This window comes from Harpia harpyja, chromosome 4 (genome assembly GCF_026419915.1).
Source record: "Harpia harpyja isolate bHarHar1 chromosome 4, bHarHar1 primary haplotype, whole genome shotgun sequence".
Classification (NCBI taxonomy): domain Eukaryota; kingdom Metazoa; phylum Chordata; class Aves; order Accipitriformes; family Accipitridae; genus Harpia; species Harpia harpyja.
The window spans coordinates 60622107-60641185 of NC_068943.1; the positions used below are offsets into that span (position 1 = coordinate 60622107).

The window sequence follows — 19079 nt, forward strand, 5'->3', positions numbered from 1 at the left end:
TAATCCAATGCTATGTTAATGCAAAGCTCAGCAATGATGGATGGACTCATTAGTGCCGCAGTTATCGCCATCTGAACAAGGTGCCAAGACATATGGTTTAACAGATGTTCTAGCAAAAAGCTCTATTCTCCGCACTGTGTGAGTGTCCGGTTAAACCGGACATCAATAAGACACTGAAAATCGTATTGGGCTTCTGGGAGCCACGATTGTTCCCAGCTCAGGAAGCCGTTAAACACAGCCCGATTATGCAAAAAACCCTATTGCTCTGATATCCCAATTAGAACCACAGAACAAATGCTGGACAATACATACACTGCTTTCTGGAGTCTTTGTGTACCCAAATGTTATTTATTCTATTCAGTCAATTCAATTCTATTTCTCCACTGTCTTAGTAAAGAAACAAAGCTTAAAACTGTGGAAGCTTTCTCCACACAGAAATCTCCAAATCAAATGGGCAAACAGCCCTCCCCACCTCACTCCTGCATTTTCATGTTTAGAATGCCTTGTGTGTGCTATTCTTTCAAATATTTAATACTTAACACGTATCCATTTTGAGCACAGGATTAGCGTGCAGAAGAGACTTGTTTGCAAGATTATTTATTGATGTAACTCCACTGGAATGCATGGCATTTCACAGGGAAAAAAAACTAGAATAAAAAGGGGGTCCTATTTATACTAATTCAGTAAATCAATGTGCACAAAGCAGCAAGGTGCATCTAATGTTAACAAAAGAATCCTTATTCTCGAAGTGTCTTTTCTCAGAAAGACAATTCATAGGCTTTAGAAAAAAGAAAATCTGCAGAAGTGAGCAACAACTGATCAGTTATGATCTCTGTACATGCTATATTCAATCTTTTGAGATTACACACACACACTTATGTTCACCTCCTACAGGAAAGAATTTTTCAGCAAGAACTTCTGCCAACTCCTGAAGCTTGTAAGACAGAGCATACCAAAGCATAACAGGTGGAAAAGCTAGGTTACCATATTGGGTTTGAGGACTCCTATCACACAACCCAACTGCTCCAGTGTGTCCAGTGGCACCAAATGACAGCTGTTGGTGTGTGACATATTACAGTGGAAATTTTAAGAGGAGGGGGAAAATAGTGTGAGAAAAAAACCCACACCATTACATTCAGATGGGGATTGCAGGCAAAAAAAGATAATATACACCAAGACTGAATGTATTTCAGAAACAACATCAATGCTCACTTTAAACAAAAACTAAGGACTTTGAAACTCTTTCAAAATTTCCTAATAATTGCAGGTTATAAAGAGAATCCTTCAGCTCACAACTATAATAGATTTGATAGTAGATTAGGTTGAAAAGGTGTAGAACAAAAAAAATTGAGACCTTCATTTCTGTTCCCCTCCCACACCCACTATTCACACTGTCACAAAAGGTGTGTTTCAGATCATCTTGTTCAACCAGTTAAATCTCTTTATCTCTGCAAATATTTGTTTCATATTAATGCAGCTGCAACTTTTAAAGACTTCTGTTATCTTTACTGCTTATCTGTCAATGCCAGAGCTCTGACTGTCCCAGACCTTGGTCCAGTGGGGCTGCAAAATGCAGGGGTGGAAGCGGTATGAAAGGGGATAAGAGCCCAGATATAATAAAAATAAAAAGAAACAAGAGCAGAATCTGCAGCCATGAAAGTCAGGAGTTCAATTCAATGTTAATTCCCATTTGTCCGAAATGTTTACAGACATACGTTTATAGAAAATGGAGTTGATGAAAAGACAGACGCAGGAAACAGTGTATTGAAATGCTGTGCCTATTTTTATCCATTTTTTTTCAGACACACAAAGGTATGTGCACTTAATTATATATACACTGAAAAAAACCCATAAGCATGGAAATGTGCATGCACATAGATCATCTAGTATATGATCAGGGCTTTTCCCCAATAACTAGAAAAAAATTTGAAGTTTACATAGGACACTACAATGACACACGCTACCGAGATCCACTTTTACTTCAGTTCAGGTTGTTATAATCCTTCCCTCCTCCCTGCTTCTAACCAAACATCCCCATCATTTTCTACCTACTGGCACTATTTACATAGGTAATTCGGACATTAATCAAGCTAAACTAGAAAAAAATTAACACACAAAACAAAACAAACAGTCCTCCCCACCCCCAACAACAACAGAAGTCCAACTTGGGCCAAAATCTTTTTCAGCCAGATCACTTTCCTGAACTGACTTACTGGCAAGCTGCAAAAGCTCCAGCGTCAGTGCAGAGAGGGATGAGGAGGGTGAAGCTGAAACCCCAGCAGCTCAGACGGAGCCTGACTGGAGCAGCTGTGGCACTGCACGCCTCTGAACACAGAGCAGGGAGACTGCCTTTTTTTTTTTTCCTGCTGCTGCTGAATTTACTTTAGCCCTTCTCCCTAACAGAGGGCTGGGAGAGGCAGAGAGCACTGGCAGAGTCTGTAACGAAATCTGTGCCTGCACATCTCTATTACTTCAATGCAAGCAAATGAGATCTTAAATCATTTCAGATAGAAAAAGCCCTAGTGTCCTAGATTGCACCTCAGATCTTTCCTTATCAAAGAATGAGTTTTAATAGCAAATTGTTTGCTGCTTTTTATTTTTTTTTCCAAGGAAATATCTTTTCTCTTTCAATAAGGACATAACCAAAAGCTATTTTCTCTAACACAGTGTACTTGGAAAGTGTCTTCTTTCTTACCCCCCACACCCCCTTCATTTTTCATTTTTGCACTTTTTTTTTTTTTTCTTCCAATGGCCTTTCTTGTTATGAGAAAAATACATTCCTGGAATGTTTCAGCTTAGGGCTCTCAAAAACAATTACTTAGGCATTTGATTTGATCTGCCGGTTCTTCCTTTCTGGGTATTCGGGCTTTATGAATCTCCGGTTTGGTCAAAGGTTAAAGTGAACCTTTTCCAAGTCACACTCCGGAGCCTCACGAGGCCCATACATATCCACCCTGTATTTTAAGGAAAAGGAGTAAATTCACTATTAGCTGCGCACAACAGCAGTAAGTTGCTGTGTTATCTAAGGAAAAGATTTCAGAGAGGGAAAGCTGCTGATTCACGCTTCTGTTGGGCAAGTAGGATGGACGGGTGGAACGATGAGGGAGGAAGAAAAAAATGGGTCACCTTTAAATTGGTGAAAATTTGGCACTCTTTAAGGGAAAACAAGAAGGGGAACAGAAGTTCAAGTATATAATTTTAGTAGCAAGGTATCTTCAAGAATATCAAGGCACTTCATAAGCACAAGCAAGCAGAGTTATAACCTCAAAGGTACCTTATCTTTCACACTGTAAGAAGTTATTACATCTGTGATCCACACACAAAAAAACCCCCCAAAATCCAAACCACCCATGAAGTATATGGAGGAACAAAACATATGTTTTCTGAGTTGTTCTGGCTGCTAACCGGGCTTCTCAGGGGAATGAAAGTTAGAAAGGATAATCCGTCAGAGTTATCTGACTTCGAGGAGTGAGTGATAGGGAAGATTTCCAGCTGGCTGTCTCCATCGGGCCTTTCTGACCCATGATCAACCAAAGGTTGTGCTTCATGCGTTTGCTGGTATGCTCCTATTGCTATAGTCTTGCCTTTGATATAGCAAAACCCAGCTCAATTTCATTTGGTGTGCTTTGTGTGCTCTATTTCCAAGTCTCTGAAATCAAACTCCTCTTCCTCAATAAATACATTATATGTTTGCTCAATTTAAACAAGTTACTCCTCAAAGACATGGAGTAAAAATCATTCCTACTGCTATGACACCTTTTCACTAAATGCAATGGAGTTGGTGCTAGGTTTGTGTTCCTTTTTTAACATTACAGCATATTTGTCCAGTATACATTTTGCATATTGGACTTTTCCCAATCTCATTCTATCTATTAAAAAAACCCCTCTTTAAAATTTTAAGTTTATCATATGCCTATATGCAACTGTTACTCAAGGTTTGTCAGATCCACTCTCTATTAAAAGAAAAATCAAACAGATTGAAGTAACTGATTATAGTTCATTTCAAAGTACAACGCTTGCCAAAAATAGATATTTTAAAGTTCTGATTATAGTTCATTTCAAAGTACATTTCCCCAAAAATATATACTTTACAGTACTGAAAATACAGAGAAATACACATTTTAAAAAAATAAAGTTTTAAAGGGCATATTTAGAAACGATTCTAAAGGAGTGTTGGTGCTTAAGGTTTATGTATAAACTAAAGCATACACATAAAGGTACACATACAACTAAATAAGGATTTAAAAAGTCACTTAAGTGGCAGAATTTAATTTTTTAAGGAATGACTGTGAAACTTTGTCATCCTTCTACTTAACCAGTGGTCTTAACTGTAAGTAACACCATCCCCACACCACAAAGCAAAGCGGTTGTTTTGGGGGGATGCTGGTGTTTGTTTATTCTTTTTTCTTGCTTTTTAGTGAGAAGGGTTATTTTCTGGTTTTAGTCATCTCTCAGATTCTAACATACATACCACTCACAATTACACAGAGATAAAAGTTGAAATCCCTCCTATTATGGAAACAGATAAAAAGGACATGCAACAGTCCTTTTATGTTGTCCTATTAAATATGCTGCTGAGTAAAACTGATATGCACACAGAAGTACAGCCACATCCCTCCAGCCACCTGCTTGGACAAAGTTGTAAATTATATGATAAAATAATCCTGAAAATTTATGACAGCTGTGTTACACCTGTGTTTTACTAGATCCCAAATGCCAATTATCTGCATTTAATGATAATAAATTTTGATACAGAAGAGCTGATTAACAAGGAGAGAAGGCCCACAACGCCTCAAAGACCAACACTCCTCCACTGTCCACACCAGTTGTTCTAATTTCTATTCCAAGCTTTTTAACATTACAAAATTGATTACAAGTTTCTCCATTTAACAGAGATAAAATTGTATTTAAACTAAATATTTTACATGAAGAAGAAAAAAAGGCTTAGGAATTTAAATATTTCACCTCCAGAAAGCAGCCTGTCCTCTAGCCAAATAGACTTGCATGAGTTAGCCTTACCTGGAGCCATAACTTGTTATTCACTGCATCTCTCCCCGTAGCAATGCATTGAAATGTAGCATTCTGCCCCGCATTGACCTCTACATCCCCCAGCCTCAAGAAATGTGGAGATTTATCTGCAGAGGGAGAAGGAAAAATTACAAATAATGCTTATTGCTAAAAAAGGTGCCAGCAACATTACTGTCTCCCTGAAGATGCATATTGTAACAAACTTTGGCTAAAAAAAACAGAAACAGAAGAGAGAAAATTATTTGTTTCATCTCTGTTGGAGAAGAAAGAGTGCCTTCAGTCCTTTCCCTTCTCCCCTGGTGATCCTACTAACTTTATGTTATACATGAGTTATAATAAAGTCTTTTAAAAATCAAAGCCAAGAGAAGGAGATCAAATGCCAAAATATCAGGAGCACTTTACAAAAATTATCCCAAAGACTTTCGATTGTATGAAACCCATCATACTGAGAAAAACCCAATTAGCAGGATACTGCTCAGGCAAATAGATACCATTCGGATTATTTGCAGTGTAACTCAGAGCTCTGTTGTTTTACTAAATGAAATCATTTGTGCCATTGAATACAGTATTTCAGGAGCTGACAAATCTATTTCCCACACTGACAAAGCCCCTAGGAAAGCTCAGTGGCACAACCACCTGAAGGATTTATTAGATGTAAGAAAGCAGACAAGCACATATGAGGAATGGGTACGTCACACAGCTCTCGTCTGTCCCTTTCTCAAGAACTCCTAATAAAAACAGTAACTGAACTGTTATTTCTTTGTCCTTACCAAGAAAACCCCAACACACAGGAAAAAACAGCAAATTGGAACAAAAAGGGTTTAAACATCAGCAACAAAAAAGAGCTTATCTGAATACTGTATCATGCTGATAATCTGTTGCCACGGCTGTACCCAAGTGCCTTTTGTTTTGGCACTTAAAAAAAAAACCAGAAAAGTAAAAAAAAAACCCAAACCAAAAAAAACCCCCAAACAACCCAGAAGAAAAAAAATGAAAGCCAGATACTGAACTGAGCAGAGCTTTGCTGAGTACAGACATCAGAGAGCTGGGCTGGCTGAAATATAAAGAGGTAACTCACTCAAATACTCTGTAAGCTTGGTAGCCCCTGAGAGCTATGGTCTTAACAGGTTTGGGGTAGAAGAAAATGAATTGTGAGGTTGCCACTGCAACTTTATTATTTGGCATCGTTTTGCAAATTTGGGGGAGGGGGTTGTTATATCTTGATCATTTCAGAAAGCAATTAAATTGTCAGCCATGAGGTACATTACAATGAAAGCACATTTTAGAAAGGGGATGTCAAGGGGAAGATCAAAAGAGTTGAACAGAACCAAACTACCAAAAAAATGTGCTAACAAGTGACAGAAATGCACAGCAGTAATTTCTTCCTCACAACTTTTTATTTGTAGAATATTCTCATTATTGCAACTTGTGTTTGCATGTGTGTAATTTTTCCCCAGGATTAAGCAGGGAAAGAGAAACATAAATGCCTGAAGTCTGTCCACAAACAGAAAACAACAAAACCCAATCCTTCAGTACTTCAATAGCCAGAAGCCTTTTTTAAAAAAAAAAAATCTGTTGTATCCATTTGGGGGAAAAAAAACCCCAAACCAACAAGAACAAGGGCATGAAATCTGATAAACCTCCTACATGCATCTGCCAATTCAATTTTCTTTAATCAGTGAGCATACACATTAACATTAAACCCCATTTTGATTATGCACACCAACTATCGTATGTCTAAAAAGACACTGAAGAATTTCTGCTTTTGTATTCCTATATACTTTACTTCTGGCAGACAGAGATTTTACCCAGGTAAATCACTATTACAACACCACATTTTCCCCTGGAAGCTGCAACAAAAATACTATTGAAAGAACAAAGAACATCAGTGATCAAGTGATGAAAACTCAGCAGTCTACAGCAATATCAAATATGTCCTGAAAAGACAGAGAAGAATGCAGCTCTTAATCATTACTTACCACAAGGGTAACTCAGAACCTGGATGTCATCAATGGCAATGTAGCCATTTCTCCCATCTGAGACTTCAGCTTCAAATATTACCTGTCAAAATGAAAGAAAAAATGTTTACAACACTCATTTCTACAGAATTCCCACAGTGGCAAGTGTGTAGATATAAGACACATTGCCTTTTTCATTTAGTTGAAGTTCCTACAAGGTTTGACGACTGAGTGGAATATTTATTACTTAATGTATTGCAGTTCCATACTCATTCACATACATGACTTGCTTTGGATTTGCTGCTTATGGCACACCAGAAAAGCATGTTTATTACTTCAATTAACAGCATACTGCTTTCACTTTGCTAAATGTATAAACATGATTCAATTCTGAAAAACACCATTACTTTCAGATAGGTTCAACATCACAGCACACAACTGATCAACCAATTTTAACAAAATTTATTTTCTTGTTGGAGGGGGGTCACAGTATAGTCCACAGGCTCCTGTAACGTTCTGCAGTGTAGTTGCACAGGAAAACATACAGCAGCACAGAAACAGTGCAGCACTCCCCAGTGGCAATGAAAAGAACAGCTGTAGCATGAGATTTATGTAGTAGTCGTTAACTTCATTCATTCTTGCGAGGCAATGGGGAATTTGCTGTGCATGAAGGAAAAGAGATTGTCTTCACATCCAACTTCTTGTCCCACCCCAAACGGGCAGTAACAACAAAGAATTGCTCTTGGACTGCTCCAGAGCACAGAGCTGTCTTTTGCTACAGATGTAGCAAAAGAACACTAGCTGACCAGAACAAATTTATTGTCAAGATTCATGCTTCCTTGTATGGACAAAAAACAGAAAAAAAGTAGAATATGGTGAGAGTAAAAGGAAAAAAATAAAGGATGAAGCATGAATGTCTAAACTAAAAGGAAGATACAAAAGAGGAAAGCGCACTAGTAAAGACTGAGTCAAGTGATACAATACAAACTTGCAGTCGTGATTGCCGAAGGTAGGTATCTGTTGGGGTCTTCTGTGCCAGTCAGCTGCTCTACACATAATCTTTTCAAGTAGTTTATATCTCTCGTTCTTGGGGTCAATGTAAGGGAGCAGCAAAGGCAATGGATTAACAACCCAACGTCCCCTGCAGGTGAGCAGGAGAATCCTGTCCCCATCAAGCACCTTTCTCTTAGGTGGGAAGACCTTCTCTAAGGTCGTCTTACTGGGGGATCCGCATGGCACCTTGCCAGGAAGTAGTGACCACTGCATTCTTCAGTCTCAAGGGAGTCCTGGGAGCAAGCAGCTCCCAAGTACCCCTGGAGCTCCTTTTGGTCCTCTCATTCACAAAAACTACCCTCTTCAGCAAGATACCTGGCATTTACATAACTTGGCTCTGAACGCTGCATCAGGAACACTTCTGTGAGCTTATGCTCCACTCACTGCATTTCTTCACCCTGACATCCCACCCAGACAGGAAGTGCAATTTATCTTCCCATCAAAGGGGGCAGGGACCCCAGGTGGCCTGTTTGTACTCAGAACTAATTCCACAACCTCAAAGGGGTAAAAAAATAAGGAAAACTTCCAAGGAAAGGTGGATATGGGCATGTTCATGATGCGGTTCATAGGGTCTCCCAACTTGTGCTTTGACTGCAGAAAGAGGAAGCCTGTAGGGCACGTATAGTTTGACAACACCAGGCTACAATCCCTCTTCCAACTTCTCCAGAAATTCTTGCTGAGGTTCTGGCTGCACTTCTCTCCACTTTTTTTTTTCCTCCTTTTCATTGTATTTGCACCTCAATGCAATTAAGTTGCAGAAACTAATTCATTCTCTGCCGCCTCCTCCTCCTGCCTTGGCCAACAACAGCTTGGTGGAAAGGAATTTAGTGTCTGGGGGTCCTACTTTCACTCCTTTGGTCCAACGACCTCTCTGACCAGAGCAATATTTGACAGTGTCCACCAGCTCCTCAGGCATCTTCAGAGACCTGGCACTTGTTCCCAGTAAGGAACATCAACATGAATATCTTCGATTCTTTAATAATTTGGATGAATCCTCTTTTTTTTTTTTTTTCTTTTTTTAAATGGTTGTATGGTGTGGAAGACAAACAACTCAGTAAGAAATAAATATTATATTTAAAGCCCTTCTGACAGACCAATTTCTTTATAACACAAAACAGTTCTATCACATACACAAACTCTGAAAGAACTTTGTTTCTCAAAGGCCAGTTAAGAAATTTGAACATCAGTATTAAGAGCTGGACTAAATTTACACCTCATTCTGAACTGGGTTGTTATTAATTCATTTGGAAGTAACTCAGATCCAGTTCCCAGGGAAGCTTGGCCTCGTGTAAGCGTGTCTCTCCCCTGTATGTTGATACCTTCCTACACTGGGGTCAGAGGGAAGAAAGTAATGTTTCTTGGGACAGAGCTGGGAATGAAATTACTTGGGTTTTTTTCCTACCTCTTCCAGATTAATTTAATTAATCCCCACCCTCCAAGAATAGGAAGTTATCAAAAAAAGCAAAGTTCACAGGAAAGATTAAGATTAAGACAGGGTAATCCATGAGAAGAAAAAAAACCCAACACAACAAACCAAAAAACATTAAGAAATACAGAAATGCAAGAAGCCTACAAAATATTATAGGGAGTAATGTTTATGAGGTAAGTAAAGGAAAAATAAAGTGATTAAAAAGACAGAGGTATTAGAGAGCTGAAATTTCACATATATAGTACTAAATTATTTTTTATTTTACATTCATAATTGGTATAAATAAATACAGCTATGAAACATTCATAACTACAGACACTATAAAGCAAAAGGTGAAGCTCAGTTAAAAAATTCTTATCAGGCTTTAATTTGATAATATCTGTTCACATTTAAAATCGGAAATGGAAAACTGGAACTGCATATATAGGTGAAAACAGCAATTTAAAATGCTGACAAGTCAGACCAGAACCTGAGGTAGTTCTTTTCTTCACATACACACATGGTACTTGAGAAAAACCAGAATGTTGAGCTATTCCTTTCACCAGAGAATGTTTACCCTAATAAGACACCAGTGCTTTGGGAGTGAATCCTGCACTTGGTCTGCACTGCTGTTCAGTTTACAGTCCTAGAAAGAATGGCTTAAACACTTTCACTTTAGCTGAAAAATAATGCAGATTATCACTCTAGCCAGAAAACATTAGTTGCCTGTGCAACTGTAAATGTCCTTCCACTTACTACAATTTAATTGCATGCTCATCTAGTGCACTTCTCAGAGATGCTTGCTTCCTTTAATGAAGAGGAGACACTATTTTCAGGGGATGAATCGGGCTTGCACAGAGCAGGGCTGTGGAGACAGCTATCCTGTCTCATTTGTAGCAACATCATCACAATGAATGAGAATGGGAAATGCTGAATAGCTCAGGTAATTCAAATGCTACTCAAGGGAATTAGATTTGATCCCTGAATTTTCTACACAGTTCCTAGGTGATACTCAAATAGTTAGTTACTTCTCCAAATAAAATGGCATGTCCTTGTTTATGAAGTGCCTGCATTCAGATGCAAATGAAGATGCAGTGTCAGAACTCCCTGAACTGAACACACTCCTACCTATTTAGCCACCACTAATGCATCTCTTGTCCATATATTGGTCCATTTTTCCCCTAAAACCACGCAAGCTTTTAGTGAACACAGTATCATTTGGGAAAATCCATGGGTTTACTACTGACAGCATTAAGAGACGTTTTCATTTGTCTGTTTTGTACCTGGCTTCCTGTAATGACCCAAATCAATGACAAATTGATCCCAATCATCCTGCTATATTATTCACAATTTTGTAGACCTCTATTTTATGTCCCCAAGTAATTTTGTCTCGAATTTGAAGACTCCCAGATTATTCAGCCAATCTCATATAGAAACCATTCCCTTTTCTTTGATTATCCTTCTCATCCTTCTCTAAAGCTCTAACTACGCTATATTCTTTGAAGATAACGACAGAAGAGCTGACACACAGTGATCAAGATGTATAAATTATGACTCATCCACAACAGCATAATATGATTATCTAATTTATACTGAACTTCCTTAACCATTCTTAACACTTCATTTGCTTTTTTTGACCATCATTGTGCTCTAAGCTGACATTTTTATGAACCCCACGATCTTGCTACAGAGTGCCAATGGCAAGCTCCAAGTCCATCATTCTGCGTGTGAAATTAGGATTTTATGCAGTGTGCATTATTTTATATCTCATTATCTACACTAAAATTTGCCTCCCATTTTATTGCCCAATCACTCACAGTTGGTGACATTGTGACAGTCCTTCTACAGGCCCTCACCATCACATACTGTCCTTGCTATTCCAAAGTAGCTTTCACCTACAAACTTTTGTCTTCATACTGTTCTCTGGCCCCCACTCTGGTCCATTATGAGCATGCTGAAAGGCATAAATCTCTATAGCATGCCTTGGTGACTACTTCCGGGCATACTGACAATTTATTCCTGTCTTCTCCTTTTCCTCTTAAACAATTATCTATCTATGGAAGTATCTTTATTCTCATAGAATGGCAGCTTAGCTTCACTACAAACTTTTGTAGAGGGACACAGTCAAAAGCCTTTTGGAAACCTACCTAGCCTGTATCAATCAGATCACCCTTATCTATATGCTTGCTGACCCCTCTAAAGGGCTCCAAGGTTGAAAATTAAACGTATGATGTGCAACATACAGCAAAAAAGAGGAAAAAAAAATTCTAGTTGTTTTGTATCAGGCACTGCAAAGTAGCATACACTTTGTTTTTGCATCCCAGCTCTAAAATGCAGATGATGACAATCACTCTTCACCTAATATTATTCCAGAAATAAATGTCTGTGAACATCTTAAATACTCAACAGTATTTGAATGCAATGGAAAAAGTAGTAATTATTACAGCAGAGACCTCTAAAGAGATTTAGTTGCTGAAATTTAATGCTTAAGAAATACTCAAACCTTCACGTTCCTACACAGCCCTAACCTTGCATACTGTAATCACCATGAAGACTAAGCCTGCACTTGCTGGAATATACAAAATATACATCTTAAGGACCAGCCTCACCGTATTTTTAACTCTTATCAGGATCCAAAAAATTTAGGCATCTTCATTATTAGCTCATTTGAGGCACTGATGAAAATAAGCATTCCCAAAGCATACATAGTCAATTAAGTACAAAATGCAGTCAGGAAAGAGAGGGAACAGCTCTGTAGCCCAAAGCCTACTCTTAGAACATAATTCTCCCTAAATTTTGTAAAAGCTGTGTTCTTGTAAACTATACACCACCAACACCAAACAGGGTATTTTTGGTACAGTTTGAGACCTTCCTTGTCCTTCCTCCACTTGACTAGTTCTGACTACTCACAGTACTGACGGCGGCAAGAATCTACCACAGTTTTGACAACAGTCCTGTCAGACCATCATATATATGAAGCAAACATCCATAGATCAATTAGATAAAAGTGAGTATTAACATGCTTAGTTACAACAGAAATGTAGTGTTTCATAGACTATTTTTTCCTGCTAGGCTCTAATATACATCATTAGAGAGAGCTGAAAAGGAATTTAAGATGGAAATAGAAACAACAACAACAAAAAAAGAAATAGATATTGTAATTTCCACAGAGCATTCAACTTGCAACGCATTTTTGTTCAGCTATAGGAGGGCTTCTACTAGCTTAATTATCTGAAATCAAATTTGTAAATAGATCAATTCCAATGCTTGGTGGAAAGGTATATTACAGAGCTGTAAGCAAACAGAAGGTATCATGTCTGTGATAAATCACAGTATAATTAAAAACAAAACAAAACACAAAACCAAACCCCCTTCAACTAGAATCCAGAATTACTGGAAACTTTGTGCTCTTTCCTCACTGTTCCAGTATGCATAATCCTGATGGTGTGCATTTTGATCTATTTTTGACACCTCCCACATCCTATCTATTCAACTTGTGAACAAAACAAATGAAGAATAAATTACTTGGAACCAAAAGAAGCAGTAGAGTTATATTAATTAACCTCACCAGATATAAAGCCTTAAAGTCTTTCGTAAGAATATAAAAAGAAAACATTTAAAATGATTTATTTTTTCTACTTCATATGCATCTCCTTCATTGATTCATTTTAATTTTTGTAAAAGCACAGTAGGGTGACTCCAGTACTTGAACCTAGTACTTACACTAGAATTGGTTAAGATTAACAGCACATAGGAGCAAGTTTGTTTTGTAATAAAATAACTTCCTGCATACGAAAAGCCGTGAACAGCAAGACCAGTTATACATAAAACACTACGAATCCTATTCCCTGACAAGCTTCTAGTTCTATCCAATCTTTTTGCAGTGTTAAAGGCATTTTAAAATACTAAAGCAAAGGTTTTAATTACCAAGAAACTAAAAATTAATATAAACATGAAAATAGTACCATGTTACAAAAGAAATACTTGATGGAAGCTAGCTGAAAGAAAGGGACAGCTAAACAAATTTTTACCTAACATATAAAAATTTTATCGACATAATAAAAAGCATTTCCCTTGTAAAAGTTATAGATAATTTTACTGATCTAATTTAGAAATCATGAAAACATAATTACTTCCGTATGAATGCTTAAGTAATGCTGTGAGGCAGCCTTTGCTGCTGACAGGGCCCGGGAGAATTTCCAGCACAGCAAATCAAACACTTGGGTGAAAACTTTGGGATCTCAATTCTGCCAAGTCAGCTAACACCCTATTACTTCTTTTTTTCTCAGTTACACACCTCCTGAGATTGAAAACCAAAGGAGTTAAGGCCATCTTCTCACTAGCATCCTTATGAGCAGAGCTGGTCAGCTCACAGATTCTTCAACCGTCTCAGAATCACCCACAGGGAACCTTGACATACATACCTCCTCTCTCAACCCAAATTCATATTTAAGGTCCACTCAAAATGGGGAAGCCTATATTCCAAGCCACGTCTCCGTTCATGCTCTGTGGTGAGGAACCACTCAGAAAACATGCCTACCAAGGGGTCCAAAAGGGTAAACCTTCAAAGAATTTATTAGTTGTAAATGAGCTAGCTCCACTACTCAATCCTGGAAAACAAAAAGGAGAGAGGGGAAAAAAAAAAAAGGGGGGGGGGGAACCCCCAACCCTAAACCTGTCTCTGTCTCTTTACATGTAAGCAAGAACTGTAGGTGAGCTTTAGCTGAGCTACACAATTTAAACATGAGGAGAGTTAGTAACAATATTTTACCTCCACAAACAACATACATGTTGCAGGAAAACACATAATTAAGATGAAGCATAATAAACCTCTGAAAGGGCCTGTATGACACAGTTATCTGATGCAGGGGAAGCTAGAGACTAGATTCAGTGACCCTGGAGACCCCTATGTTAGTTAGGAACATGAGGAAAAACCTCACATCCTTCCACTTATCTGTGCTTATGCCAAATGTTTCTAGGATCATGCCTAGAAAATGTCTGGATGAAGCACCACACACAGAAGAGTTACAGCTGCTCTGGCTTTGAAACAGTAGTAGTTTATCATCTGGGAATACTTACAGTCTTACAAAAACCCACCCTGCTCTTGAATGACTGAAGCAGTTGAAGAAAAAGCATCCTTACATAGTCTGCAAACACAAGATCTTCAATAAACCAAAACATTTGTTTAAGGATGAAAGTTCTTAAATGATTGAGATTTAAAAACAATAACACCGCATGCAAAGGCATGACTTTTAACCATGGGAAACAAAAACCTTTATAGCATGGTAAATCACGACATTTAAAGGCTAAAACTGGGACAGTAGCAGTAAGAGACAAGTTAAGAATCAATGAGATACTTAATATTTCACTTATTTTTGTGATAGACCAAAACTTGAAGAAAATGCTTTCCAGTAGGACAGAAGCAGTCCTTTTGAACATGGGTAGCTACTAGAAAATGCAGCAGTACAAGTCTGGCATGATGCCACTGTACTTTTCTAAACCTAGAGCAGAGGTCAGTCCTTTCTGACTTTCAGTGACCCTTGGGAATTCCCTACCATATGGGGAACATTATTTAAAAAAAAAAAAAAAAAAAAAAAAGCTCCGTCTCAAACCATAGGTATTCCCAGCCAAATTACTGATACATTTGGATACACTCAGTAATCATAACCATTATCCCTTGAAGTAATATCTGCTTCAATACTATATAGATAAATAAAATTCTGAGTTTCCCAACCATGGGATCTTTTCCATATTCAATTTAAAACAAAAAAAACCCCCAAAACCCCAAAACAACTTCATAGAATTAGCCTATGAAGAACTGCAAAAAACAAGCCAAGCAGACTAAAACCAGCAGACAAAATTCATAGGTTCATGTTGCACCCTACATATTGCTTTCTAGAACAACTTTTTCCAGTCCATATCAGAGAAAAATATCTAAAATTGTTTATTTTCAGAACAGCAGCCAAACCAATTTGAAACACCTATGCAGAAAGTCAAATCCATATCCATGCATTTGCTTGCTCCAGAAAAAGATGCTGTTCAATACCACGTTTTAATTCCAGCAATCACCAATCAAGGTGCTGACAGGTACCTTGCTTCCTTTCCTCTCCCTTTTCTTTTCTGCTCCTCCACAATAAGACTCACATGAGCTATAACTGAAGCTATCACCCTCTGCCACTTCCTCCAAAAGGGTTCATACTCAGCCTGTTTGAAGGACAGCCCCTCCCAGAAAGGAATTAAAGTGTAAAAATATACAGTGAAATTTTGAATGAAGTCATTCTTGTAAGGGGTCCATTCACAGCAGAGTGCAGAAGAGTATGAGCCTTTTTCAGAGAATAAAAATAGCACCTAGCATATTTCAGAGACATATTTTGACAAAAATACTTTAAAAAAATATTTTTAAAAAGCCCTGAGTGAGGGGTTCTTGCTAATATGAGAACAGAGAACAGTTGCAAGCAGAATTCAGTGGCCAAAGACATCCAGTTGTCCTAAATTATGACAGTTGCTAGTGTCAGGAAGGAAGCAAGCACCAAAAAAAGGCAAAACTGCACAGTATCTCCTAACTCTGTGTCACCACGAACAGTGTGGAACAACGTCAACACCTCTTAACTCAGGGAAGTTAGGACAAAATATTTTCTAACACAAGTGGAGGGCAGTTTACTAGATACAGTTTAACAGGTATTTAATAAACACAGATCAAATACTGCCAAGGAAAAAAAAATTAATAAAAAAGAAAAAGCAACTCACTCAAAGCAATGGACAGGTTATGTCAAACAGTACTGTGGAAATATTCATTGCATCAGCACATTAATAATGAAGCTAGCACTGTTTGTATAGGAAATTACTCTGGCGTTATCTCCAAAGCGTACTTCAAAACGCAGTAGCAATAGTTCTATCTGCAAATTCTGTATATCGTCTTATTTTATCATCTCTATTTTTGCATTAATCACAACACGTTGGTGCTGGACAAACACAGAAGATGACAGCCATCTGTACCAACAGCTTATGTCTGAACACACAGGAGGTATGACGTCAAAACGTTTCCTTACTCTCAGTCCTGCACAATATCCAATAAGCTGAACTGAATCTGGCAGAGTTCAATCTGGCAAGTGATGTCAAGGGCAACAAGAAGGACTTCTGTAAGTATATGAGTAGCAAAAGGAAGACTAGGGAAAGTTGGCCTGCTGCTGAATGGGACAAGGGCCCTGGTGACACAGGACTTGGAAAAGACTGAGGTACTGATTGCCTTTGTCACCTCAGCCTTTGCTAGTAAGATCGACCTTCTGAAATCCAAGGACCCAGAGATCAAGAGGAAAGTCAGAAGCAAGAAAGACATGCCTGAGGACCAGCATATACTGGGGGCCACCCAGCTGGAAAGCAGCTGGCAGAAAAGGAGCAAGGTGTCCTGGTAGACACCAAGCTGAACATGAGCCAGCACTGTGCTCTTGTGGCAAAGGAGGCTAACGGTACCCTGAGCTACACAAGACAAAAGTGTTGCCAGCGGGTTGATGGAGGTGACCCTTCCCCTCTACTCAGCACTGGTGAGGCCACATCTAGAATGCTGGGTCCAGTTCTGGGCTCCTGTATTGGGTTTGTGTGGCAAGGCTGGGGGTGGGGGGGTAGGGGGGAGGTGGGGGGGTGGTTACAGGGGTGGCTTCTGTGAGGAGCTGCTAGAAGGTTCCCCTATGTCTGACAGAGCCAGTGCCAGCTGGCTCCAAGACAGACCCACTGCTGGCCGAGGCCGAGCCCATCAGTGACGGTGGTAGTGCCTCTGGGATAACGCAGCCAGGCTCTTTTCAGTGGTGTCCAGCGACAGGATCAGAGGCAATGGGCACAAACTGAAACACAGGAGGTTCCCTCTGAACATCAGGAAACACTTTTTTACTTTGATGGTGACTGGGCACCGGCACAGGCTGCCCAGGGAGGTTGTGAAGTCTTCATCCTTGGAGATATTCAGAAGTTGTCTGGACTTGGTCCTGGCCAACTGGCTCCAGGTGGCCCTGCTCAAGCAGGGGAGTTGGACCAGATGACCTCCAGAGGTGCCTTCCAACCTTGACCATTCTGTGATTTTGTGAAACTGTTGACCCCCAAAATAATTTGATTTCACTGATATTAAATAGCAGGGCTAATGTTCAGTGTTGACTGTGTTTCTTCCAGACATTCACTGTAGTTTGGATTGCATATAACACCTTTATCTTTAGAAAGGGTGAATCGAAAATTTTCATGTATGCATTTTACAATTATTAATACTTGCTAGAGATATTCTGCTGGAACACCTGCCCCTGAGTAACACGGGCTTGTTTAGGATAACTCTTGCCTATGAATAATTTGTGGGATGATGGGAGCGCTATTTGTGTAAATCACCTGGACTACCTAACTCAGAAAGGTTTGCTATCTCCTTCCACTAGAACCTAGTAAAAACATAATATAATCTATCAACAAAGAAAAGTTTTGAACTATAAAAGATTCTCCAGCAACCATTTTTAGCCATGACAAGCGTTATCCCTAACCACTCAAACATAACAGCTCAAGTCCATGGGGAAAGAGAGACTCTTTCAAGAGACAATGCAATATACCTTGAGCAATCTTGCCCTACTTCCTGCGCTTGTAGAGTGAGCTCACAGAGGCTTGGTTGCCAAATGCTGACATCCGAATAGCCATAATAAGGAAGGTTTTTTAAAATCCAAAGCCTAAAACCTATTATCTTAATTCCCATTTGTTTCCATGTGAGTATCCAGGCCTAAAGGATCATGCTGGCCTGGATTATTGAGCTGACTGATACGGTAACTCCTAAATTATCTTGTATGCTCTTTTTGATACTTCTTACTTGGTTTTTGCACCTCAAAACTTTTCTGCATTTTGGTTTAATGTACCAGAAGTTCAAGGGACCAGTTGTTACTGCCTTTTCTGTGGTGACCTTTTGTTTATCAGTAATGACTACAGACCAAAGAAACCCATATATATGTACACACACACACATATATATGAAGGATAATCATAGAACCATAATTTACAAGTGGAACAATTGCATGGAGAAGGCAGCACATGCAAGTTCTCTAGAAGCACATAACAGCAAAGAAATCAAGTATAAAATGGCTTTTGTCACAGTGAAGCAACAGAATGCAAGCTAAATTCTGTTAACCATGCTCACATTAATTCATTGCTCCATAGTAGTTTTGCACAAATCAGTTTGACACGCAACACCTTTACTTCAGCGTTAGTACCGTAATTCCCACATAGGGTTAGGATAGAAGAACAACCCCAAGCCACACCTAATAACTGGCTTGACTCCCTTTTTTCTGTTCCTACCAGAGTTGAAAGAAATAAATTGCTCATGGTTAGCAAAGTGACAGTGAAACCTATCAAATTCACATTTGTGAATGAAAAAGCAAAAGAACAAGGTGGTTCTTAAGTGCATGATGCATTGAAAATATGTGAACCTGAAGAAGAAAGAGCTTAAACCAACTCGTGTTTCTGTCTGCATAACTAATATCCCTTTTAAAAAAATCAGAATACATCTCCATAGATACACAATGGTATCCACCGCTTTTTTGTCTTTAAATTTAAGATGTTTTTGTAAAGTAAAAAAAAAAAAAAAAAAAAAAAATTCACACCACCGAAAACAAACAAAT

The 19079-nt window shown here is 38.7% G+C and overlaps 1 protein-coding gene across 16 annotated transcripts in view; it reads right to left on the reverse strand.

Moving 5' to 3' along the window:
- PTPRK (protein tyrosine phosphatase receptor type K) overlaps window positions 1-19079 on the reverse strand; it is a 415801-nt gene that overhangs the window by 217212 nt on the left and 179510 nt on the right. For all 16 annotated transcript variants that reach the window (XM_052784282.1, XM_052784278.1, XM_052784293.1 and 13 more), the window contains exons 4-5: window positions 7008-7089; window positions 5020-5135 (exon numbers count right to left, since the gene is read on the reverse strand). In XM_052784282.1, the coding sequence (XP_052640242.1) occupies window positions 5020-5135; window positions 7008-7089 (198 nt within the window). The remainder of the gene's footprint in view (window positions 1-5019; window positions 5136-7007; window positions 7090-19079) is intronic.